Consider the following 25,410-nt stretch of genomic DNA (forward strand, 5'->3'; position numbering starts at 1 on the left):
GGTCCCTGGCAGCTCCCGTGCACTCGGAGATCCAAGATTGTTTCAACCAGACACCCAATCATACGAGGAGTGTCTATCAATTAACATTATGTCTGACCAAGTTGGCGCCCCAGATGATCTTCGCGTCATACCTTTATCATTGGGGGCCACATGACCATTCACGCCCTTTAACTTGTGGTCAGACCGATGACAATGATGCTGGCCTTGCGATGAGTTGATGGGGGTTGGGACCCCCGCGTTGCTGATTGGGGGAAGCGCCGTCCTGCATCCGCGAGTCCACTGCCCAGAAGCCAGCCAGGACGCCCACTTTAGGCGGAGGACATGTCCAGTCAGCCAGTCTCACATACGGAGGACTATAGGAGTCGGCCGTCGGCGGTCACGGGCACCTGGTGCCGCTCAAGATTAGCGCCTAAGCAGCTAGAGCCGCTGGATCATTTTAAAGTGCCACCCCCGAGCACCTAATCTGACAATAAAGTCGGACGCCTATATCGGACTCAGTCAACACGACCTAGAAAATCAGGGAGGTAGGTATGGACTTATCCCTGATCATAATTTGGGGGCTTCTGGGGGCGGCTGTCCATATGTAGATTCCTAAATTACAGGGTTGTTTATACTGTCCTGTACACCCTCAAATAGTTTAACACTCCAGATAGGCCGCTCCGTGTTTCTCGTCTTGACCACCAATAGTTATCCTCGTAGAATGAATCATGCACCCTCCGGTTCCCTGCAGAAGATAGAATACAACAGGATTTGGCTTCTGTGGAACCTGTTACACGCGGGTGCTGCTCGTCCGCGTCAGGCTGTGAGATGATGCAATGGCGACCAATATTCCATCATGCGACGGTGCCGGCATCAACTACTTGACGTGCCCTTCAAAACAAAGGTAAAAACCACCTTACATCGATCCCTCCAACTCCACACGATCCCCCACCAACAGAGGATGCCGAGAAGTGTGTACATCTCAGAGGCACGAGTCGCCACAGAGTGCACATCTTAGCATGCAGGGTTTGTTTTTGCTCCTCCTTGTGATGTGCGAAGATTTTCTCTGGCGTCTTACTTGCTCGGTACCACGATCAGCGATCTATGGCGGGGAAACAACCACTTTGTGAGCGCGCACTGCGTGCAAATGACCATCACGCTTGGGCCATTGAGGCCTGTTGCCGCAGCCTTTGCCCAACCATGGATTTTGATTCTAAAAGTACGTGCAGCTAATTAGCCTCGATGAGTCTCAAAGAGTCAAGACCAAGCAAGGCCAAAATTCCTATGACCAACCTCTTTCTTCGTACTCGGCTGCGCCCACCCTCGGTACTGCCATCTCCGCCTCCCCACGCCCAAAACAAGGTTTGTTCAGGCTGGTCCGCCTAACTTTAAGGCTGTTGTTCGGGGCGTCTTAGGCCACTACACACGCTTCTATAGGCCTGCCTTGCCCCGGAAGGGTCTTGGCCCACCATGAACAAGGTACCCACCCGGAGGCATCCACCCTCTGGCTTCCTGTCCGCAGGCGTTCGCACGTGGACCAGAAGACTTTTATCACTTGATTGCCTTCACCTATTATTCAACTTGACTTCTCACTCACAACACTCGTGTCTCGACTTTGATCTGGTGAGAAGAATACTCATCCCAGTCAAATGATACTTGGTTCTGACCTTGAGCCTTTGAACAGTCGCCGAGCTCCGCCTTGCGCGGTTCCCATCTCCCAGTGTTCGAGGACATCGCACCGTCAGCTGCGCAATGGCGCAGGCTGACAACGACTTTCAAAACTTCACCGGACTGCGTTTGACCACAGACGCTGCTATCGAAGACGATATACTCACTTCGGCCCCTCATGGACAACGTGATTCAGATCTTCATCTTGTCATCGACAACCCACGGGGCTCCCGCCCTCCATATCGAGGGTCTGCCACGAGTCAAGATACCATCCGAGCGACCGCGACACCACCTGTAGCTATTCCTCAGCATGGGGACGCCACAGCTATCGAAGACGATCCTTCTTCACCAGCCACATACATTGACCATTACATGCGCCATCGACATGCATCCAACAACTTCGACATTCAAGAGTCCGAGGAGCCCCAACTTATTCCAAACCCTCTGGTCAAGCCAGAAGGTGACCGCCGGCGAGGAAGACCAGTGCTGAAGGCTATTTCCGACTCAAGGCAGTTTACTCGGGCACAGAGCGAATCAGAAAGCGACCACTATGATCCGAATACCGGCCGTCGCATGTCTAAATATTCTACTACTCCACCTCGCGAACAAGCTCGGGTTGGCGAAGCCCGATTCCCCCTTCTACAAAAGACGGTGGACGAGATGGCTAGAGAGTCCGACGTCAATCTTGCTCAGCCCATGTCGTTGACTTCGGAATCCACCATGTCTCCTCTCGCACAGCCCGTAACTCCCCGTGACGATGAGAATGCCCTCCTCTCACCCGCCGTGGTTTCGCCCCTAGGCTCCCAAGGATTTCCATACGAAGAGCCAAGGTCATTTCGACGCACAGCTTCGCAGCGGTGGAAGGACGGCGAATTTTCCGCTTCACCACAAGATTTCTTTGCTCGCGCTGGGAGCTTGCGCAATCGAAGCCTTCGGGACATGGCTGGCCGCTCTTCCCGCCAGGACACAATGGGATCGACCAAATCTCCGAGATCTACAGCCTCATCTTATCTTCGGTCTTTTTCCATCAGCAGCGGAGGCAACGGGGATGGCAGCGACGGTGGGGGGCCGCCAGCTGTCGATGCCGAGGGACAGACAATTGGTGATGATTACGTTCTTGGAAAACAGATTGGGTTTGGTGGATTCAGCACTATCAAGGAGGTCACTCAGCTCAAGGATGGGCAACATAGGAAATTGGCCGTCAAGATTGTCCGTCGCAGGATCGATGGCAAATCTGAAGCGGAAAATGATCAGGCCCAGGCTGAATTCGAACATGAAGTGGAACTCTGGCGGTTTCTGGACCACCCCAACATCCTCCCTCTAGAAGCCGTGTACAAGCTAGACGAAGCGACATTTTGTTTTATCCCTTTGAATATTGGAGGCACTCTATTCGATCTCGTGCGGGCGAACCGCCAAGGACTGCCGATGCACGTTGCTAGAAGCTACGGGTATCAGTTGGCGGTTGCGCTTTCTTATCTTCACTACGATGCTCGTGTGGTGCACCGAGACGTCAAGTTGGAGAACTGTTTGGTTGAACCTACTCCTGATGGTCAGCCTGGACGACTCCGTGTGTGCGATTTTGGCATGGCGGAGTGGCTTTCCAACGACAGCGGGTCAGGACCACCGAGCCCTTCGCTTCATGACTCAGATCGCCCACCACAGAAGCACATTGGTCCAGCCGACACTTCATCGTCGGCTTTTACTGGGGGCAGCCTGGAGTATGCTGCCCCAGAAATTCTACGCATTGCGGCTAGGAACGAAGACGAGAGGCCTGCGGAAAGGTCCATCGTATCAGCCTCGGTGGATGTTTGGGCATATGGAGTTTGTGTTTACAGCATGATTGTGGGATCACGACCATTCCAGGATGCATTCCAACCACGGGTTGTCATGGCCATTCTCTCCGGTGATTGGGACCGGAATAAACTACGCGAAAAAGGAGGTGACGACGTTTATGAAGTGGTGAATGGCTGCCTGGAAATGAATGTCACCGATCGCTGGACGATATCCCAGGTTATTGATTCAGCCTGGCTGGAGGATCTCGCGAAAGAGGATGATTCACAACACAACGACAACAGTATATGGCGACTCTGATGCAGGAATCATCTGTCCGACGTCTCTCACATGAAGCATGATTTACTGGATATCATGGGGCACTCGACGATTTTGTGATGGATCCATATACTTAATGAGGGTATTTTTCTTCTCCCGGTTGACATTACCGCTAAACCTTGAGGCGTCATGGTGCAGACGCACATGGCTATTACGGACGATTTTGACGAGTTATGACACATTATGGGATCAGGATGTCTTTCGCTCATATTTTCGGGCACGGTGGCAAGCCTCTCGAATGACAGGAGGAGGGCAAGGCATTGATATTCGACTTTTGGTTCCACTTGTTTTGTTGTGTTCTTGGATGGATGTATGACTAGAACTGGGTCTCTCTCGCTCGAGGTTCTTTGGATTCTTGTATGTGATATTTTGACTTGGAAGTACTGGAGCGGATTACTTGGTTAGGTAGCCTCTCTTTGAAAAGTCAGAGTTAGTAATGCGGTGCAGCGCAGCCTAGGGGGGAGGATTGTTGTCTCTCTCCCGTTGGCTAGACGGATGATACCCCCGTCTCAAATTTGTAACTGATTTCTTCTTCGATCTCTATTTTTATTGCATTATGGCACATTGAGATGCTGATGAAAGAGTTGTTAAGAAGGAAGAGTGAGTCAGTGGGCTTGGCAATGGGAATGGCAATGTAAAGGGAAGGCACTCGCGATGCCACAGCAAAGAAAGCCTATGCCATCAACACATGTGACCTGCATGTGACTTTGGTGAATCAATTTCTCCTTACCACTACTCTACACTGCAATACACCATCATTTTAGCCTCTATCTCCCTAGAATGTAGAATGCAACATCTGTGCTTTGGTTTGCATTTTTATGAGCTCTGAACTCCGTAGGTGAAGCTCAAATATTGGATGATCAGGGCCTAGTGACAGAAATCTGGGTGACGATGTTGCCCAAGCTCGGATCTACTGCCTGGAAGAAGCATGGGTCGGGGGGTCCAGATTCTACTCCGTAGCTACAGAGGGTCGAATGGTCCCTTTTAAAAGACTCCACTCACGGCGACGGCGGCAGTAGGAAAAAACTGGGGAACTTTGGCTTTCATTATCTTTCGGTTATCTCCATCACCATTGAGAGAGGTCTTTTCAAGGGGATTCATCATAATAACAACAGACCAACGAAACACACACCCATACACACATACACATACAACAATAACGAGCTCATTGGATACTTACAACATAAGCTACATCACTATATTTTGTCAAATATTCAATACCTATCTCCCGAGCTTCCCTCTCTAAACAACAAACTTGGCACGGCGGTGAATTAAGGAACCCTAGGACAAAATGACGATCGAGATCCGACCGATCCAACCCGAAGACATCTCGTCCGTGGTAGAATGCATCCAACTAGCATTCGCCGAAGACCCGTATTTCCAATGGGCATTCGACCCTAGCAACTTCAACCGGGAACGCAACTACATGAGTCTGAAAGCCAAATGCGAATGGGGGATGCGACACGCCTTATTCCACGTCGCCATCGACACCGAAGACGAAGTCCCCGGCCGTGTGGTCGGAGTCGGGATGTGGATGAAACCGGCGCGAGTGGGCACACCAGAGACATGGCTGGAATGGTGGGACTCATATGTCCTATGGTTCAAGCAAGGCTGGAACCTTGTACGATATCAAGGCCGAGGCGGCCTCAACACTAAACGCTACTATATCTGGAAGAGGGAACAGGCGGAAGCTCAAAAAGAACTATGGACCGATCCAGAGGGGTATTACTTTTGCAACATCGTCACCGTCCGTCCGGGTATTCAGGGAAAAGGAATCGGTCGAAAATTGTTCTCCGTCGTCACTGACATGGCTGATCGTGAGGGGAGGAAGTGTTATCTCGAAAGCTCGCGCGACAATCCAAATATTGCCATCTATGAGAAACTTGGTTTTAAGCTGGCGAAGAAGATGGTCTGTGATGATAATGGGGTTGCTTGTGATCTGTTTTGTATGATCCGCGAACCTCAGACTAAGCCGTGATGGGCGGAGGATGATCTGGGTGAGAGTGAGTGAGTTGATTGGTTGGGGAGTTAGGGAAGACTAGTGGCTCAGCATCGGATCGTGGGCCGGAAATTCCGATTTCTTCATCAAGATGAAGCTGAGATTGGTGAATTGATGCAAAGGGTCTGGCTTAGCACTGGCACGCTGGATGCGTTGGTCGGCCTTGGTTTGCATCATATCTCCTTTCTCCTGATGCTTGCTGCCTCAGGCCCGACATGCCATGGCTTCAAGTCCGACGGTCAACCCTTGCATCAATTGGCAGACCATCTTGCCAAACACCGTATTCTTCGACCAAAACGCTCATACGATCACCGATCTGTAAGCGAGGTCTATGCGAGTGTAACTGTCCAGCTTGCTTTGCAGGACAATGGGCATGGGTTGGCGAGCTGATGGAGGTCGATGTTGGCAGGATGTACGTCAGTCTTGTGAGCCACGAAGACCTGAGGATGGGAAGGACGGCGAATTTGGAGCCATTGTTTGGTTTGATGTTGGTAGAGATAATGGGTGGATAGTTGGTGTAGTCATTTTTTGTCCTTTCAAGTACCTAGCAATAGCCAAATGATATTGTAAACCAAGCATACCAGTAATCACGTGCGAGTCACATGTTTTGCATTCGAAGCCCAGCCCGCCTGACTAATCTTTCAGTATTCAATCTTCTCCAAAGACACGTCAGCCATGATCAGCCTTGACGTGATTATCAAATAGTACATGAACTCTGAACAGCGGGGTTAAGAAACAGAAAAAGCAGAGGAGTTTATGCTTTTCCATGGACTTGACGCCGAGGGCACAGTAATTTGTCTAGATGACTAAACAAAGTACCTGCAGGTCTCTTCGGCCGGCGTAGTGAAAGCGGGCCCAGATGTCCATCTTGCAATTGCCCAACTTGGCAATTATGGAACCCGGCCCAATCTATCCCCGGCGCGAAATCCAACTGGTCGACCTACAACCGCATGTCCCAGGGTCTTCAATGTGAACATCCAATAATTGATTGAAAATCTGCCAGAGGGACATGTAAGTGTGGTGAACGCATGTCGTGGTTAAGTTTTGGTCTGGAATTGTATCCAATTAGAGCGATGCCAACAATGCCAATACGGTGTATATGGTTATCTCCCTGTCTGTCTCCTCAAAGAGGCCCCCCATGAGATACGTACGGGAAAAAAGCCATCAAAACTCTCTCTCATTATTAATTCCGCCCACAAGTGATGCGCAATGACATTCTGCCTGTGAGAAGCTCCATTTTATCCCCGAAATGTCTGTCTTTTGGCAAGTTGTCATGGCCGACAATCCATTCCTGTCTCGGAAGTGCTTCCCAAAAGAATCATGTTATCTATGGCGATATGCACATCCCCGAGAAGGCTCGGCGTTTTCTGAGTTCAGACAAAGACCATGCTTTCCAACGGCTGTCAATCCTGACGTAGTTGCGGCTGAGCAATATCCTCGATGACTGTAATTCCACCAATCTCCGTCTGTCAAGTCCTTGAACTAGATAGAGTATGCTCTTTCTTTGCGACGTTGCTGCTAGCTTCACTGTCAAGCTCTTGCCGATCGTAAACTATAAGACAGCGCCCAAAGTACTTTTGAACTTCGTCTCAACAGTTCAACCTTCACAGCACAGATAAAACAACGAGTTCCATCTTCATCAACACAACACAAACACACCAACCAGACCAATCTCTCTTCAACTCGACAACATGACCACCAATTTGCCATCCGAGTACAAGGTCGCTCGCTTCGAACAGGCCGGCGGCCCTTTGGTCATCGCAACGGTCAAGCTTGAGATGCCAAAGAAGGGCGAAGTATGTTTCCTTTTGGTGTTTCTGAAGCATCTCAGCCATTGACTGACATCTCTGTCTCTAGATTCTTGCCAAGATCCTTGCTTCTGGCGTCTGTCACTCGGATGCCATTGTTCAATCCGGCGGCTGGGGAAACCCATTCCCCATCATCCCTGGCCACGAAGCCATCGGCGAAGTAGTCGCTGTTGGTCCTGATGAGGATCATTGGAAGGTTGGCGATCGGGTTGGGGGCGCATGGCACGGCGGTCGTAAGCTTGACCCTATTCTCCATTATCTGACAGCATCTGTCGCTGTCATCAGACAAAAGATTGCTAACGTGTTTCCTGTGTGCACATAATAGATTGCGGTAAGTCTTCTTCATACACTCAGGTCAAAATTCCCTCGAGAAACGTACTGACATGTATCTGCGTCAGGCCACTGCGTATCCTGCCGCCGAGGTCTCTTCCAAGCCTGCGACCAGGAGCAAGTCAATGGACTCTCAAGGAACGGAACTCACGGCGAATATGCCATCCTTCGAAGCGAGGCTGCTGTATCAGTGCCAAAAGATATTGATCCCGTCGCCTACGCTCCATTGCTGTGTGCTGGAGTGACTGTCTTCAACTGTAAGTCAACCACCGTACTGCACTAGAGAACCATCTCTAACAACACCCCTCAACAGCACTACGTCAGCAAAAGATCTTTCCAGGACAAACTGTTGCGGTGCAGGGATTGGGAGGACTGGGACATCTTGCCCTGCAGTACACTAGCAAGATGGGCTACCGGACTATTGCCATCTCTTCCAGCTCGGCCAAGAAGGAATTTGCACATAAATTGGGCGCACATGAGTACATCGATGCTTCTAAGGGCGATATTGGCGGGCAACTTCAGAAATTGGGAGGGGCGAGTGCGATCCTGTTCACAGCGCCATCGGGCAAGGACATCCAATCACTTTTGGGCGGCCTTGCACCCATGGGCAAGCTGGTTATCCTGGCGGCGGCAGAACCTACGGAAATCAACACTGCATTGATGATTCAAAAGGGACTCGGGATCCAAGCATGGCCATCTGGGCATTCTCTGGATAGTGAGGAAGCAATCAGCTTTGCTCATCTGCACGGCGTCAATTGCATGGTGGAAAAATTCCCTCTTGACCAGGCCAACGAAGCCCTCAAGCACATGCTTGAAGGAAAGGTCAGATTCCGAGGTGTATTGGTCCCATGAAGCAACCATTTTGAACGGTGTGTTTCGTTAGGAGGGGAGGGGGACTAGGGTGGGGGCCTAGTTCTAGTTTTACTGGGAATTGAGTCTTTTGTCTCTAGTTGCAGCGGAATACAAACAAGGTGATATCAATGAAGCTACGAGATTTGAAGACTTGGAAATGGCAGAGCGTTGTCTTTAGCTTGACGAGAGCTCAATGATGATGATGGTGAAGGGAGTTGACAGTGTATGCACGTGATGGGAGAACCCCCGAATGTCAAAAGCAGCAAGGATGATGCCGAGGGGAAATGCAATGCCAGTCGCACCTGCCCAGATCTCTGCCTGAGGAATCGACTGATTGAGGCAGGAGCGACTACGGAGTAGTAGTGGGCCCTCGGTCGACGGAAGGTGCGCATGGTATGCCGTCAATTTTATTTTCGATGTTCGTCTATCTCAAGTTCGGGCCCCACGTTTCCGAGAAGCATCTGTATCAAACAGAGTCCTACAGTCCCAGATGATTTAATCCCCGAAATCTGACTACCCATGATGACTTCATCGTCATTGCGGGTCTGGGCCGAGGGGGCCTGGATCCACGCTCCAGGGAAAGATGAAACAAGCCATTCCCCTGGGCTCCCGGGCTGCCAATCAACGCCAAATCCTCACCCTGGCACCCCTGTCGATCAGACTCCATCTGCTTCATCTTCTCTTTCTCTCTACCTCCGTTGCCCATTCACACCATTCTTGCTCACTCATCTTTGACATGGCCTTCCAACAAGCATCCGCAGCCTGAATGCAGGGACCCCAAAGTGTCGCATCATCATCTTGATCCCACATGGTGACCTGCTTTCTGTGTTTGTCTGTAACCGCCCATCAGACCACACCCAATCACCCACCACTCGAGGCCGAGTCCTCTTGCCGGTGTGCCTGGGGAACCTCTGCTCTAGACCATGTAGGCTGAAGATGACGCCGGATGCGCTCACCTTTGCTCGCCGGTAGCAGCCTCAGCACAAGATGTACCCCCTGTTTCTCTCTCAGGGTAGTTCGTGCTGCATGGTGAGTCCTGGTACCAACTCCGTATTTGTCACAGAGATGGTCACCAGGCCACACACATTCGACGTCCTCATCAACGCACCCTGGCCCTCTAGTGGAATGACTTTCCTTCTCTACTCGATTTTCCCACCGAGGCCTTGGGAGGTCCAAGAGTCGAGATCACGGACAACCGTCGACAAGATTCCTCATCAACGTTGACGTTCGACTTGTCGAGTCTCACACGACAACATCATCCTCTACTCCAATCAAGCGTCTCTGTTGTTCTGTTTCAGACCGACGGATTTGCCTTTCTATACCCCTCCGCCTGCCGATCCACCGCTGCATTCTGATTAGAGGCTATGCAACTTTGATTGCGATCAGCACCAAGCACCATCTGCACAGCATCCACATATATCACTTCATTACCTGTTAACTCGTGGACTGGCTTCACCATTTGGGACTGACGTAGCCACCGGTTGATCTCACTTTCGGAACTCCACCACGATTAACGCGATCAGCCTTTACCAGGATCAGTGTGGTAAGCAGGAAACACAGGGACAGTGGAGAAGGGGTTCATCAAAAGGCAAACATTCAGCCTCGCATAATCAAAACCACATTGCAAACCTTGGGGCAGAGAAGTTTGTATTGAGAAGGAGGCCTCTCGTTACAGTTTGCTGGACGAAGCATTAAACACGACAGAGTCTTCCATACATATCTCGCAAACTAAGGCTTTTGAGATTGTCGAAGGAACGATGTTGTGTTGTTGAGAAACAACCAAGGATTTTTGGGGACAAACAAGTCACGACTTAGACGAAGCTACGGTTTGGCGCGATCCAGTCACTCACTGGTACGGCTTCGTCATCTTGTGCAATTAAACCACCTGTTCTGCCACACCTCAACAACAACGACACCTCTCCTCGACCTCGACTATTCTCCGGCACAAAACAAGATATCAACAGCCACCAACCAAATCACATTGAGAATGGATTCCCTATTTCAGCGCCGGTTCGCAATCCTTGTCTTCCTCTTGACCTTGACGAATCTATCGAATGCCACCATCTCATTCCCTGATATCCAAGTGATTGTGGGATTCTCGTCATCCTGCACCCAGGCCTACGCGGTACCCGTTCAGAGTTGCAATTATTCAGACCTGTCAGGCATTGGTGGAACTGGAACATGCTCTACAACATGTCGCAATAATATCCATAGCGCACAAACCAACATTCAGCAAGCTTGCACCCGAGACTCGGCCGATTCATCCTCACTATTGGGAATGTTCTTTGAGGGAAGTGGGGTGATCTTTCTATGCGGAGCAACGTCCACGACAACAATGACAACCCGAACCAGTTCAGCCTCGACTGCCAGCGCAGCCTCCAATACGAATGCTTCCCAAACATCGGCAAGCCAGGCTTCTAACACCATGTCTTCGATGGCTTCATCATCAGTGTCATCCGATTCGCAGTCCTCGACGGCGACATCCACGTCAGAATCTTCGACGACTAGTTCTGAAGAATCAACATCAACGTCGATCTCGACGTCGACCACGACCAGCACAGTGAATGCCTCTTCAACGACCAGTTCGAGCGCAACAGCTAGTCAGACGACAGGGCCGAGATCGAATGGAGGCAATTCAGGAGGGAATGGTAGTCCGTTCGACCCTCCTGCTCCGGCTCGGTCAGCGAGCGACAGGCCAGTATCTGGTCGACCATGTCTAGTGATCTTAGCGTGGGCCCTGGCGTCGATGATTTGAGATGAGCCATGAAGCATGTCTAGAAAGATGTCGAGGACATATGGCCAGCTCGGCCCTTGTACAACACATGGGTTTTTGTCTAGGGGGCAGGAGTCGCATGGGCACGGCGTGGAGTTTGACAGTACACTAATAATGCAACCTTTGCCTTAAAGAGAGCGATACCCAGGCGCGATATGGCGTCTTTGAAGTTACGAAGAAATGAAATGATGCTGCCCATGTACAGACAGAAGCAGCAGGGCATGTTGGAAGTGCCAGAAAGTCATGTGAGGTGTATGAATGACTGCAATTCCCAAGGGGGAGTACACTCACGGCTGCTAATAAGTCCTGTCCCAGATCGTGATGATGGAATAGCCCACGTCCGGTGATGACACACAGCCAAGTGGTTTGTGTGAGAATCCAACTGTATTCTCATACAATACGTATGTAGTGAATGAAATCAAAACCACACATTGCAAACAAGCATACAAACATACCTTCTCGTTGAATCAAAGCCTAGACTAGACTAAAAGCGCGGAGAGAGAAACCATGCGGTTTCAACGGATCCGACTGGCCTCGGCCTGGTCTCGGAGTGGCACATGAGATGGTCGCGGAGGTGGTGAGACAGCGTCGAAGTGTGGTCTTGATCTTGATTTAGATTCTTATTAATCTATTTACGTGTAGCAGGCAATGAATGGCTTTGCTCTGCCATGGCTGGAAATATGTATATAAATCCCATCACAATCTACTCTTTACAGCATCCGACTTTCCATCTCCATCTGCATCATCATTTGCATTTTTCGTCGTAGTCATCGTGATACTAGGTTGCACCACTGCTGTCTTGGGACGAATATTCAAAGAATGTTTCGGCGGGGTGATGGGAAACCTCACCATGCCATCCTGAATCGTAGTAGCGACCACTCGACCGGCATAGTAATCCCACAGATAACTATTATGACACCCACGTTTGTCACCGTTATGAGTCGTCCACGCCTCCTGCACAAACCATTTCGGATTCCCTTGGTCGTCAGTCATGCGCATTGTATCAGCCACACCATGGAAGACGACCGTATGGGACAGTGAGGCCATGCTAGTACGAACGTTTTGATATCCTGCCGCGTGTTGGATCATGAAAAGGGAATTCCGATCTGATGCATATAAATGTGCCGCGGCGTGGAGGTTGAGGTCGACGGGTTGGGGCGGTGAGGATGGATCAGAAGGAGGATTAGGTTTGTCCAGAATGATGCGATACATGATCAACTGTCTCCACCGCGAGGTGCCTTCACCATCTGGCCCTCCACCGACAGGCACAACAGGATTGTATGCACGCATATTGACTTTCCGAGTCTCAACGCCAGGGAATGCAGACGCGACTTTCTCCCATGCCTCACGTTCCTCTATCTCCCACCAGAGGGCGTCGGCGCCAGGAGCGAGCGGGTGGTCTTCGGGTTTTTTGCCGTCGAGGACACTGTGGTATGTGGTAGGGATGTGGTCGCGAGGAACGTGTTGATGGGAGAATTCGATGAATTTGCGACTGTTGTTCTCGGGTCGTTTGAATGAGACTGTGGCGATGAAACAGGGCGATTTGCCCCATCCTCCGACTTCGGTTTCTTGGTAGACGTCCACGGTGCGGAGGCTGTAGACTCCTCCGTCGCGAACGCGTCGTATGCGGTAGATGAATGGTGTGTCGACCTCCCCCGGCAGGATGAAATAGCCGGTTACTTGCTGAGTAGGGGATTATATGTTAATGGTGGACATGGGGGCTGACAGGGAGAGGGGAGGAGAAAACCGGGTTCATGGGGTCACGGTTTTCTTGATTGAGGGTTGAGGAGTGTCTTACATGAACAAAGAACCCGGGACTGATAGTCTTGCTAGCGGCATACACGGCCTGGGCGTATACATGACCTCCAAAGGTCCGTTTAAAAGGAGCAGGTGGCCAGGCTGGGGTGAGTGATTCGAAAGTATCTTTCCCCGTTTCCCGCAATGCCATCAATTTCTTCCATGATATGGGCGTTTTGTCCAAAGCAGTGTCGAATTTGGGTGTCATGATTTATCCAAGGTCTGTGATTGGACAGTGTTGGGGTGTAATGGAAGATGGGGAAGGCGGCAAGAAGAGAGGCTGGATTTCAGGCAGTCACGACGTTGGTGCCTGCTGTTTGAGTGTGTCCCAGTGTTCGACTAACCATGTGACTGTTGAATATGAGAATTACCTGAGTTACTTATTGTGGTGGATTGGAAGACATGATTATCGATGGTTTCGGCGATGTGGATGTTCGAAATATAAAACCGTCAAGATGAGGAGGGTGTATGGACGTCTCTAATATTTCTTTTTGTTCCTCTGAATGAAGAAACGTACCAGTCCCGTGTAGCTGACGACTGATATACACAAGGTAGATAAATATGTCCCTAATATAAATAAATATCAACACAAAGACCGACAGACAGCCGAACGAAGCGAACCAGGTCAGCAAAGCGCGTATTGCGGTGAGTTCCAATTGGGGATCACATCGTTGGGGAATATGCCTCGGCACTTCAAAGGTATGGGCTTGTTGTTCAGGCACGTCAGGGTCACTCTGCCACTGGGGGGGGGATTGGCGGCGCGGGGAGTAGCACGGATGGTCCACCCACGTGATTGCCCCTTGGCATCGGCCTACCTTCCCGTCCACATCAGTCTGGGGATATTTGGTGCCACTTCTCACTACTACTAATAAGTACTAAGTACTAACTGTTTTGACTATGGACTCCTGTAGTCAAAGTGACATCATCAACAAAGACACAAAATCAATGCGCGTCATAATATTGGAAGACTGGTAGGCAGTAGGCAAATGTATTATTGCCAACCCTTTACTATAGATATAAACCACCTTTATATAGGTACCTATAACTGTGATATATCATCCAAACACCCCCTATAAACAAACCATCATCATCACTAGCCAACAGTTTCATCATTCAACCTCTACCAAGTTTATATTCCGAACAATGTCTTCTTCTTCATCAACAACAACAGACAACTCCTCCTCTTCCACCAGTGACTCCAATCCTTCACTCCTCGGTGGACATGCCAAGGTAAGTTTCAATCAATACAAATCGACCTATGTATTGTTCTACATCATTCCAAACAATCCTTACTAACCACCCACACCCACAGTACGTCCAAGGCGCCGTATCATCAGCACTAGGCTATCCCAGCGGCGAACAAATCAAGGACGAAGCGGTTCAGGAGATGAAAGCCGCACATTCATCATCAGATTCTGGTCCCCCTACCAAATCGAGTCTGTTGGGAACAGTCGAAAGTGCCGCTGGATCTATCACGGGGTGCGAAGGTATGCAGGCAGATGGTCAGAATAGATTGCCTCATGGTGCGGGATTGGAGGAGACGAGTGGGACGGGATAGGTAGTTCGTTTGGCTGGTTCAGAACTCAAGAATTCAGAAATCAGAAGAGGAAGTTTTGACTCTTTGCTCTTTTCATTCCAGGACTGGTCGTTGCGGTTGTAGGGGGGAATTGGATTGGCGATTACAATCGCCACTCCAGATTCACCTTTATTATCGCACTTCACCGTTACGTGCTGACTTGGAATGCTTTTCTTGCAAGTCATAAGCTGCATTACTTCATGTCATGTCTGTCCTGCCTTTAATATCATGTCATGTCCATGTCCCATGGCGTGGAAGAGATCCATCCACGTATGCCGAATCCCATCAATTCTAGTGACGTCGGACTCGCGTGTTGCTCGAGCTCGAAGTCATCCACCCATCCATTCTGAATGCTGGAGTCACTCATAATCGTCGACTAAAAACCACCGTCTTCCCCATTGTCGCTCAGAATTCCCATGCTTCACAAGCCCGTGTTGTTTCTCGGCTTGGGCAGAGGGACTTGACCATCTGCAGCCTTTTCCACAATCACACTGTCTTCCAAATCCTCGTCACCGTCATCGTCTCTCATCCGGAATCCATCTTCCGTGAGATCTTTGTCATCACGTCGCTGCGATTCCACTCCTTCCCAGTCGTTAGGCATGAAATTTTCCTCATAGAATCCGGTGGAATAACCGGTCTGATCACGCTCACGCTCCTTGGCCTTGATTTCTGCATCCGCGTAGTCGGGTTTCTCCCAGCCATCTCCGATTTCTCCCAGAGTGGCACCCTCGTCTTTGGTCTCATGAGACGGTCCCTCGCTGCTTTGATACCAGCCCTGATCGACCCATGAAGCCAGCTTTTCCTTGGCCTTGTCACCCAGTGCGTAGAATCCTGGATTGTCTCGTGGGAAAAACATGGAAACGTGTCCTGTCGTCTCGTCCTTGGCCTTGTCGTTGGTGGCTTTGATCCATTGCATTCCGCCACCCTGCACATCGTCGTCCTCGCTCTGTCTTTGGTTTCCTTGGCTGAGACGTACCGGCAAGTTGCAAAAAGTCCGTTCCTTGCCCGCCAGGCTAGCTGTGATTCCATATCCATCCCTCGCTCCTTTGCCGAGATTGGTGTAAAAGTTGGCCCAGCCGACGTCCCGCTCTCGACAAGCCGCTTCGACATTATCGACCCGGCGGCGGAGGAACTCTGGCTTGAACAATTCGCCAACGAACAAGAGATGATCCCCAGCCCATTGCCATCCGGCACTTAATTTTTCCCGCTGCGAATACAATGCAGCCGCGCCACCAGCAACGACTGCACCTGCAGCACCAGCAAACATGGCGTACTTACCCCACGACTGCCACTTGGGAGCTGCCGCCGCATCTGCGGTCGACGATGTCGCCGGGGCCGGCAACGCACCAACTGCTTTCCTGGTCGAAGCAGAGGTGGCTGCATTCAAGCCTGGCTCCGACTTGGATCCCCAGCCAAACATGTTGGCGACATCTGAGTATGTGTTGTAGGCATTGGCCACGACTTTATGTCCGCCTTCTAAGCCGTGAGCAACCATGCCCGGAGCGAGCCCGAGGTATGGAGTGTCAAAGGCGAGAATCCCTTGGATATGTGGGAACATGAACGATGGAAGACTGGCTGAGTCGTTGTCGACCGCATTGTTCGGATGTGAGGTTGAAGTGGAGGAGTTCAGGGTGGTGTTAGATGGGTAATTTGGTCTCTCGGGGTTCTGTCGTGAGTGTTGCGGAGGAATGGGTTGTTCATTTGCGAGGGTAAGAAAGGTCTCGGCTGCGACTATGCCACCCATGGAGTGGCCGACCAGCATGACATGGACAGCTGGGTCGACAGTGGGCGATGGTGTCATGCGTTCGACCTCGAGGTCAATGACTTTGTTCTGCAGCCTGGCGGATGAATCGGTCAATTAGAAGAGATTCCATTATGATCTTGTCGATAAGCCAATAACCCAGAACGTACCATTCGTGAAATCGCTCGACGCAGTCTTTCAATTCACCGCGGGTTTCAAACTTGGGGTAGGTGACGGCGAAAACGTCGATCTTTGGCAGCGCATGGCTAACAAGAGCTCGGAGATGTTCAGGAAACGCCCCAAAGGTATCATCGCCACCCTAGAAACATCCATTACATTAGTATAAATTGTAGATCAGTGGCGGGAGGTGAAGCGTGGTCCGCGGGGGCAGTTCAGGACTTCTTCTATTCACACTCACCTTGAAGCCATGGATGAAGACGAGAAGTAGTACTTTTCGCATCCTTTCGGAATGTGTCGCAGGCTACTTGCTGCATCATCACTTGCCAGGAACTGAGATGTCAGGGGGCATTGGGCGAAAGGACACTGTGAGTCTGTGATGCTGTTCATTTTGTCATGAGAGACGAACTTGGGTGAATGTAAGCCGCAGACGTGGCCGGAGCGGAATAAGGATACTCCGTAACACCCCAGATTCACAGGTCATTCTCTGGTCGTGATTCATCACGCATGACTCAGGGGCATCCATTCTTTGCAGGGGTTTCTAACCACGTGACTCAGACACGGATGTCGCTCCCTGATAGTCTGCAAGTGGTACCAATCTCTCATATCAACGATTAAGTGATAGTCTTTCACTCTACTAGGTATGAACGATCTGGTATGCAAAGAAGAAAAACTTCTTGTATTGAGAGCTAGCTCGTGAGCCAGACTTTGGAGCAGGGCAATCTAGCCTCAGCTTCTGACTTGATTCTGTACAATATGGATCCATGTATCTGGCCCTGATTGTCCCATGACAACCATCCAGGGCTTCCGACGCCGTTGAATGCTTTGTAAAGAAAATGTTCTGTCTGGATTCCCCCCAAGCTAAACATAAAACACCGCGCTATGCATCGAAAATGTAGAGCATGCCTGCCCATATGAAAACACTTGGCTGACCGTCCGGATGTACTTCAGTCTTAGGCTTGATATGAACGGTGGTGTGCCAGAGGCGTCGAGACGTTGCTCTGTGGCCATGGGTCAAACTGCATCATTGGGAGCAAACCAGTATGACGCTCTGTGTTGACCTTACTCAAAGGCTGATAGTGAATCTGGTCGGTGGTGACGTGCCGAACAGGTGCTTGGAGTGCTCCCGAGGGAGGTGGAATCAGGAGGGTGTTGACAGATCGCACAGGACGATAGGGCGAAGTCCGATTCGTCAAAAAATACGAAGGTGACAACCCAGGAAGTGTGGGAGTCGTTGTATGGTAGCCGTTCGAAGGCGATGTGTGCGTCGAAGCATAGCCAGGCATATGTCGAGGCACATCGCCAAGAAGAGGGATAGGATTTTGGTAAAGATTCTGTGGGATTGCGGAAATTGGAGTCATGGTCTGGGAGTATGCTGTCGTTGCTGGATAGACAGTGGACATGGACCGGCTTGAGGGAATGGATAGGGGTGCTAAAGTAGATGAAGTTGATGGGACCCGCAAGGCATCTAATCGAGGAATTTCCACGTTGCTAGGATAGGAAGGGAATTCGGTTGAGGTACCCCGCGACAGAGGGGAAACTTGGAGGCTATTGGACGGAAATGGCCTAGAGAGCGGTAGATCGATCCCAGGTTGCCCTGAAAATGCTTCTGAGTGGTTATGACGCTTCGCAGGCGGTTGTTCTGCAGCGAAATCCATGCTTCGTTTTCGGTCAAGCTGATGAGGGCTGGCACTGTGCTGCTGACGCAGGGGAGAACTAGGCAGGTTGGGGACAGTGGAGAGAGGATGTGGAAGAGCAGGGAAGTAGTTATTGGTAGCGGGTGCATTGGCAGCAAAGTGGTTGGCGGTATAGTGCGATGAGGGTGGTGATGGCAACTTGTGTGAAATGCTCCGAGTGATGGGTGTGACTGGGGGAGGGATCTGACGGTGTTCGTCTACCACTGGGAATTGGGACGCTTTGTCATAAAACGCGCCAAACCTTCCTAGCTTGGCCTTCCACTGACTCCACTTTTCTGCCGAGGCGTACAAGTCATATCTCATGTTGCTGAGAAATTCGACTTCCATGATGTGGATTTCATTGACTGGAATCCCCGACACTTCAGCCCAGGTTTTGTTGGTGTATGTGTTGTCATCGAGAAACTTGTTTCCCAGCATCAGAGCTACTGTCAAAAGTCGGAATTCACTCCCTCTTTTACCACTGACAGTTGGGTTGAATCGCTTGAGTCGGTAGATGAACATGAGAGCCAGCAGGATCACGTTTTTGCCCACCTGAGTTGTACTGATGATTGTAGTGACCCATTTTCGGAATCCTACGGATGGAATTGCATCCCGCAGGAGCCCACTCGTGTAGGGCTGGTCAAGGGGAAGATCCTCTGCATATTGGAGTGCTTCCGCAGTCTCGAACCAGAACAAACATGTGATTTCAGCCGCAAATTCGGCCAGGCTTCCCTTGCTCTTGTTGACAGACTCTGGAATCTGAAGATGGGGTGCAATCGTGTTGGTGCTGTTCTGATCCACAGATCGACCGTAGGAGGTACCAACGAGGCCCATGGGGGGTGCCAGTGTGATCTGAGAATCACTTGCCGCCGTAGATGCCGATCTCTGGTGAGCAATGTTGTCGTAGGCACGAGGGACACATGCCCTCTGCTCCGTATATCCCTGGTCTGCAAACGTGGTGTAGTTGTTGCCCAAAAGGACACCAGGCATGGCTTTAGACGCTGAGGGTGGAGTGGGCAAACCGTTCAGGAAGATGTTTCGTCCCTGATGCCAGTTCTTGTCCGTGCCCTGTGCCGGTGGAGTGGTCTTGAAAACTGAGGCCGTTGGGTATATCCTCGAATCGAGGTCACAATCTGAGCGATTGGGAATCGACATGGGCGACATGAGGATGATGGGGAGAGGAGATGGCGAGGAAGATGGACGGTGGTGGTTTGGGTTGCGTGGTGAGCATGGGTGAGTGACTGTGACTGTGACTGTGGCTCAAGAACGGGTGGTGGAAGATATGACAAGGCGAAGACAGTGAATATAGGTGTATATAGTGACGTGATATAAACAGGCAGGTGGATAAAAAGGATGACTCCCACCAAGAGGAAGGGGATCAAGGTTGACTTGTGGGTGAAGTAGAATTGAAAAGCATGTTCAACAGATTGATGAATGTTTCAGTGGGAGTCAAGTGAGGAACAAAACGATGTTTGGTGGTTTGACTGGATTGGGGACTGGAATGAAGGAATGGACATATGGTGGTGGTGGATCCGCGAGGCAAGTCAAGGTCAAGTGGAGGGAGAAGCTTCAACACAAATGTCGTGCTTCCGGTAAGTCAGGCAAGTAAGGATGGACCCAGGACCCAAACAGACAAAACGCCTCCAAGAGGTCAGAGGTCAGATATGGAGAAGGAGCAATCAGCAGGAGACGCAAATGACAAAATGAATCAGGACGCAGTCACCCGAAGGTCGGCAAGGTAAGTTTTGTGGCTGCGCCGGACAGTTGGGCTCAGATGGCTGACCGACGATGATCTCGCTGCGGTCGTATTCCATTGATAGACGCTCGCACAGGAATTTGTCTTGGAGGGAAGGGGCGGCTGGAGGCTCGGCCGGTACGTTGATGTCAAGGGCCCCAGTCCGGAGCAACAGGAGCGGGTTAGCAGATGAGCCAGTGCAGCAAGAGACGAGGCAAGAATCAGACAAGAAAGGGAGACACCAGAGGGTGGGAAGGTAACTACGAGACTGGGTACACGCGGCCGAGCCAATCAAGGCGGAAGCACAGGGACCCAAGTTGATGGGAACAGACTGGTGCGATGAATGCCAAAGTGGACTAAGACGGGATGGCGGAGTGTAAGTGATGGCATGTTTGGGACAAAGAAGGGTTGCTAGGATAGATGATGAAGGCGGAAGCCAAAAAGAAAACCAACGAGCGGCAAAACCAAAACCGGTGGTGCGTGGTATTGTGACGAGCACAGTCGGCTGGTGGAAAATGGCCGCAAGCATTTGCCATTTAGCTCGGCTGGCTGTCGTATCTGATCATTCACTTTCACGTCCGAGGCCTGCATCATGACTGGTGGTGGGGACTTCCCTGGGACATCCAAGGCCACAGGACCACTTACTGGGCCACTGGGCCACCGAGTCTGATGGTGACTTTTGTGACCTCTGGGGCTTGGAGCCTATGGAGTCAAGGGGATCAGTCTGGCCTTGGTGCCAAGGGAGAGCCTGGAAGGATTTGGGCAACCATCCGACGGCACTGGCTTGGGTCTGACTACTACTAGTTGGGGTGGTTATGCACCGTCGGATGGAAAAATTTGGGACACCTAAGAGAATTGAAGAGAGTTGTGCGGATTTGCAGACAGGGCCCCGTGTGTCAGTCGTAATGGGGCCTGTGCCTGTGCCTGTGTCCAAAGTTCTGACGAGGGCCCCGGAGGTAGAGGGGGGCACTGGGGGCCAGTGGTCACTGGTCAAAAATGGTCAGGACTGGTCAATGGTGATCGGCGAGTTCTGGCTCTCCGTCTGTGCAAGCCAAAGTTAGCCTCGTGGATTGACTTGGGTGACTTGACCATCGGCAGGCTAGGAATCGGATCGGTCGAACATCAGGGACTCTGGACTCTTTGACGCGGGTATCGACTCGCGCAAATGGCACCAAACTCTGTGAAAACTGGGCGTTAGGGAGTGTCTTGCAGGCATCTGGTTGGCCATGACTGGACTGGAACTCGTAGTGTGGGGACCCGGGCTGGAGGAGCATCATGAGGTACGGGTACGGTACATACTCCGTAGGCGAGCAAGCAATAATATGAATTTTCTTACAGGATGGGCATATCCACTGGCGCTAACGGAATACTGACATGGAGTCGAGCACGGTCAGGTCTGGGTTGATTATTATTGTCGGGCTCTACAAACTGAAATTGGGGCCCAGGGGCGGCAGAGACGTTGGATGAGAGGATTAGAGGATCACAGACCTAGTCCTCGTTGCGCTTGGGGTGTGTTGCGAACTTGCTAGAATGCAATGCAAGTGGATGCGAATGACCAGGACCGAAACCTGCGTGTTGGAGTCCGGCCAAATTGCTCTACGCAGACGGGAGGGCGTGACTTGCTGTAGTCCGTAACCTCACGGACGTGGCCCCCGTGCCCCCCTAGAAGTTCTAACCAGTTTTGCCGGGGCCACGGCGGATCAGCAACGACTCAAAGAATGAAGGGGGGGATCCATACCCTTAGGCAGAGGCAGCCACGTCTTTGGTACTGGCAGCGGTGGTAATATTTTATTGGGTGGATCATCCACTCGAACATGTCTCCGTGAGTGAGAAAATGAGGGGCGGTCCAACATTTGATCGAGCCTGCCAGGCTGCTACTGGTGCCAGTCCGGCGTTGCCTGCACGCCTAGGGATAGTACGCACACACAAAGACGCATCCGCAGACGTCGCTGCCGCCGCTGCCGTGCAAAGCCGAGCCCATTTACCTCCTCCAGGTGACATTCTTTACCGCTTCTAGCATCTCACTCAACCGGTAGTACCCCGTGCGCACCCAACACCCACGTACGCCAGAAAACAGAGTTTCAAACACAACATGCTCTTGCAAAGTTTGCTGGTTTAGTTACGCGGCGGCTGGACCTGGTCGAGGGGCCACATTACATGCCCTGAGACTGCCGATCGATAGAAAGTAGATTTGAACCGATGCTGAGCTTGGTTGGTGGTGGATAATCGTTGCTTTGACTAGCTACTACTATCCCGGCACTCTGTGCCCTTCATATTTTAAGACTTTGCATGGCTTGGATGGCAAGACCAGTCGAAGCTAAACCTGGTCGGATCGGTCTTCAAAGAGCTCTGATGCCACCTGCCACGCCACTCGCGACTGGCAAACCACACAGTAGGGTACTGTCCTGTCGTACTGTGTGTAGTACTTACTGTCGTCGTGGTGGAGATGACCGGACGGCTGCGCTGCGCTCCCTGACGCAGCGGCGAGTTGCACCCGAGTCGAGAACGCAATCCGGGCAATGTACGACGGCGAAGCCACATATTGACAAATGATATACATGCAATGCTCAAGGGGTAGACATGACGGTGATGGTGTCAAGACTAATTAGCGAAGTCTGACTTGGATCCTACAAAGGCTCCTCAGAGAGGCTCCGTTTGTGGACAGTTTTAGCGGCACACAATTCAGGCCCGTGACCATGAGCTATGCAAGGTATCAAAGGCAGGCAAGGGCAAAAGGTGAAAGGGTCGAAGATCAAAGGTTCAAGCTAGGGGGAATGCGGACGTCCAGTCGTCCAGTCGTAGTGGAGGAGTTGCAGTACGAACGGCGAGAACGCAGACTGGTGGAAAGCCAGAGTGACGGTGTTGGAGGTGGCTGATTTGCCCACTATGATTGTTTGAAGCAAGGAGGTCAACAGCTCCCTGGGCCGGAGCAAGGCTATTTGCGCCAGGTCGTGGCGGGGTCCAGGTTGGACATGTTTATTATTATTCATGAAGATGATTATTGGAGACTTGACTTCGATAAGTCCACCCAGGGCCACACCTTACAAGTGGGCGGCTTGGCCACCACGACGATGTGGTTGATAGTCAAATGTGAGCATGCTGATTATTGAACGGGCTACCTAGTCATGAGTGGACGGAGCTGGCGCAGGATTATCAGGTTCTCCATACTGTCATGGTGGACTACGGAGTAGATACAGTAGTAGTATGCGTCAAAATGAATCTGTGGAGCATCTTCCATGGTTGCGTTACCGAGGTGTGACCATGCGACGCAGTTGTGAATGGCGTTGATGCATGCTTTGAAACCAGCTTGTGCAGGATGGCTCGGAAGACATGCCATCCTCAGTGAGGGTTCTTGACTCTCAACAGGCGGCCCATGGGGGACACGTCTCGGGAGCGAGAAGGGTGTTTTCTTGCGTAGAAGTGTACGGGCAAGTGGAGCGGATTAAACCCCTGCTCGTTGCTCCCTCGTCCACTACGGAGTAGGTGACCTTTCACAGAGATCAAAGGCTGGAGGTTGACGGTCATCGGGTGGCGTGGATGTTGGACCTGGTATGGGGTCTGTTTCGTTGCTACCAGGTTCATGAGTGGCGAGACCAGGGTGGAATTTTGAGGCTTACCAACCGCGAGTTACGGGCATTCTGGGCGACAGACTGGCGTACGGAGTACTCTGGAAATATCATGCCAGACTACGCTATGACAGTTTGCTAGTGAGCTAATCATTTGGGCTGAGAGCCTTAGCCACTCGAAAAAAGTGGACGGTTTCTCAACACCTGTCAAATCCGGCAGGTGACGACAATGAGTAGAAAAGAGAGAGATTTACAAGAATAGCATCTCCAGCTGACGAGCCTCGAGAGATGATTTCATGAATCTAATCGAATCACGATCGAAATTGGAGCCTGTGTTCGTGGTTGTTGGGCGGCCAGCGGACTTTTGGCGGGAAGGCTGCCACGCCTGCTCACAATCATATCTTGGGGGGATGGACCGTATCAAGAACCAGGAGTACTCGTACAATAGTAGTACGAAATATTAATAAAATGACATGGGAAAAGACTGATGAAATGCAGATCGAGGTGCAAATTTTCCTCAGGTCGGGCCCTGGGTAGTCGCAAGAGGAGACAAGTGGAAAGTCACAACTCACAGACGCAGCACTTGATTTCTTGATCTAACCACAAATTCTCGTTTTGCTCCTTTCGAAAGGTTGTTGGAAGTTTAGGATTGACAGTGCCACATTGCATTGCCTTGCCTCAGCTGGGTTGGCACCACTGACCACTTATTACCCACTACTTCATCAAGCCATGGGTCAGTTGGTCACCCAGGGCCACTTGGAGCTGCGACGCGCCATGATCAGCTGGTTTCCCATTCCGGCGAATCTAGGCCGTCTGATATGCGCTGAATATGTCTGACCTCATAACTATGTGCGGCCGTGGGCTCCACATGTGGCTTCGATGCAATAATAATAGTGAAGCAACAGCATGACGAGCAAGGTGGATGAAGGGTGACGAGGACGGGTGACTGTGATCTCCCGGCCCCCCTTGTGACAGTGCATGTTGCCTTGGAAATATGTTTCTTGAAGTCGAGAACAGACTGACAGAACCTGCATGGATGGGGACTTTGAAAAGCAGGCAGACATGCAACATGGAAGAGCCAACCCTATGCGAAAACAATCGGCGAAACGAGACACGGAACAAGTCACAAGCAGGCTCCAGAGCCACCAAGGCCCAATGATGGCCCTGGGTGCCTGCAAGGACTGTCGGACTCATTATCACCCGGCGATTCTTTTGCCTGAAGGCCTCTACTCCATTCCCCGTAGCAGTGAGGATCCAGGGCCCTCGGATCTTACAGGCGTGCCGGGCTTCGCATCAATTCACCAGGCACCAGGCAAGCTGGACTCGCCGTCCTCCGATTCTGCCACACACGCTGCTCGCTAATAACTTGGGCGTAGGCACGCTAAGATACCTACGCATACCTACCTAAGAATGTTATTGGAGGGTCTCATAGGCCCGAGGGGCCCAGAGGTCGATGAATGACTGGTTGATTGGGGACGCCAACAAGCCTATCGCTACCCCCGGAAGTACCTCAAGGACTAGAACTCTTGACTCTTGACCCTTTTGACCTTCTTCTTCTGCGATGGCCTGAAACCCAGGTTCCTGATCATCACTCCCCCGGCCTCCTTCTTACGCATACACGTAC

The 25,410-nt window shown here is 51.3% G+C and overlaps 9 protein-coding genes across 10 annotated transcripts; 5 read left to right on the plus strand and 4 right to left on the minus strand.

Moving 5' to 3' along the window:
• Positions 1-1,547: 1,547 nt before the first annotated feature.
• Positions 1,548-4,150, plus strand: PV10_04801 (uncharacterized protein). Its single transcript, XM_016369385.1, has one exon. The coding sequence runs from the start codon at positions 1,732-1,734 to the stop codon at positions 3,736-3,738; it is 2,007 nt and encodes a 668-aa protein (XP_016225173.1). The 5' UTR covers positions 1,548-1,731; the 3' UTR covers positions 3,739-4,150.
• Positions 4,151-4,837: 687 nt separating this feature from the next.
• Positions 4,838-6,326, plus strand: PV10_04802 (uncharacterized protein). The gene has a single exon (XM_016369386.1). It carries the CDS (start codon positions 5,048-5,050, stop codon positions 5,732-5,734), a length of 687 nt encoding a protein of 228 aa, XP_016225174.1. The 5' UTR covers positions 4,838-5,047; the 3' UTR covers positions 5,735-6,326.
• A 1,120-nt stretch (positions 6,327-7,446) lies between these two features.
• Positions 7,447-8,745, plus strand: PV10_04803 (uncharacterized protein; the record flags this gene model as incomplete). The annotated part of the gene is made up of 4 exons (XM_016369387.1): positions 7,447-7,551; positions 7,613-7,796; positions 7,962-8,150; positions 8,207-8,745. 4 exons carry the CDS (start codon positions 7,447-7,449, stop codon positions 8,743-8,745), a joined length of 1,017 nt encoding a protein of 338 aa, XP_016225175.1.
• A 2,229-nt stretch (positions 8,746-10,974) lies between these two features.
• PV10_04804 (uncharacterized protein) lies at positions 10,975-11,741 on the minus strand (the record flags this gene model as incomplete). Its single annotated transcript, XM_016369388.1, has 2 exons — positions 10,975-11,342; positions 11,663-11,741. 2 exons carry the CDS (start codon positions 11,739-11,741, stop codon positions 10,975-10,977), a joined length of 447 nt encoding a protein of 148 aa, XP_016225176.1.
• Positions 11,742-12,214: 473 nt separating this feature from the next.
• On the minus strand, positions 12,215-13,868 carry PV10_04805 (acyl-CoA thioesterase II; the record flags this gene model as incomplete). Its single annotated transcript, XM_016369389.1, has 2 exons — positions 13,317-13,868; positions 12,215-13,201 (listed from the first exon to the last, which is right to left on the minus strand). The coding sequence occupies exons 1-2, from the start codon at positions 13,521-13,523 to the stop codon at positions 12,215-12,217; spliced, it is 1,194 nt and encodes a 397-aa protein (XP_016225177.1). The 5' UTR covers positions 13,524-13,868.
• Positions 13,869-14,330: 462 nt separating this feature from the next.
• On the plus strand, positions 14,331-14,954 carry PV10_04806 (uncharacterized protein). The gene is made up of 2 exons (XM_016369390.1): positions 14,331-14,545; positions 14,628-14,954. Exons 1-2 carry the CDS (start codon positions 14,459-14,461, stop codon positions 14,871-14,873), a joined length of 333 nt encoding a protein of 110 aa, XP_016225178.1. The 5' UTR covers positions 14,331-14,458; the 3' UTR covers positions 14,874-14,954.
• Positions 14,732-17,458, minus strand: PV10_04807. 2 transcript variants are annotated; one of them, XM_016369391.1, is made up of 3 exons: positions 17,051-17,458; positions 16,803-16,951; positions 14,732-16,729 (listed from the first exon to the last, which is right to left on the minus strand). In XM_016369391.1, exons 1-3 carry the CDS (start codon positions 17,090-17,092, stop codon positions 15,313-15,315), a joined length of 1,608 nt encoding a protein of 535 aa, XP_016225179.1. In that variant the 5' UTR covers positions 17,093-17,458; the 3' UTR covers positions 14,732-15,312. The 2 variants fall into 2 exon arrangements, with proteins under 2 accessions (XP_016225179.1, XP_016225180.1); XM_016369392.1 differs by having other exon boundaries at positions 14,732-16,951.
• PV10_04808 (uncharacterized protein) lies at positions 17,451-20,410 on the minus strand. The gene has a single exon (XM_016369393.1). The coding sequence runs from the start codon at positions 19,647-19,649 to the stop codon at positions 17,763-17,765; it is 1,887 nt and encodes a 628-aa protein (XP_016225181.1). The 5' UTR covers positions 19,650-20,410; the 3' UTR covers positions 17,451-17,762.
• Positions 20,411-24,535: 4,125 nt separating this feature from the next.
• PV10_04809 (uncharacterized protein) lies at positions 24,536-25,324 on the plus strand. The gene has a single exon (XM_016369394.1). The coding sequence runs from the start codon at positions 24,819-24,821 to the stop codon at positions 25,146-25,148; it is 330 nt and encodes a 109-aa protein (XP_016225182.1). The 5' UTR covers positions 24,536-24,818; the 3' UTR covers positions 25,149-25,324.
• The last annotated feature ends 86 nt before the right edge of the window (positions 25,325-25,410 follow it).

Source organism: Exophiala mesophila (assembly GCF_000836275.1).
Source record: "Exophiala mesophila strain CBS 40295 unplaced genomic scaffold supercont1.3, whole genome shotgun sequence".
NCBI classification, from domain to species: domain Eukaryota; kingdom Fungi; phylum Ascomycota; class Eurotiomycetes; order Chaetothyriales; family Herpotrichiellaceae; genus Exophiala; species Exophiala mesophila.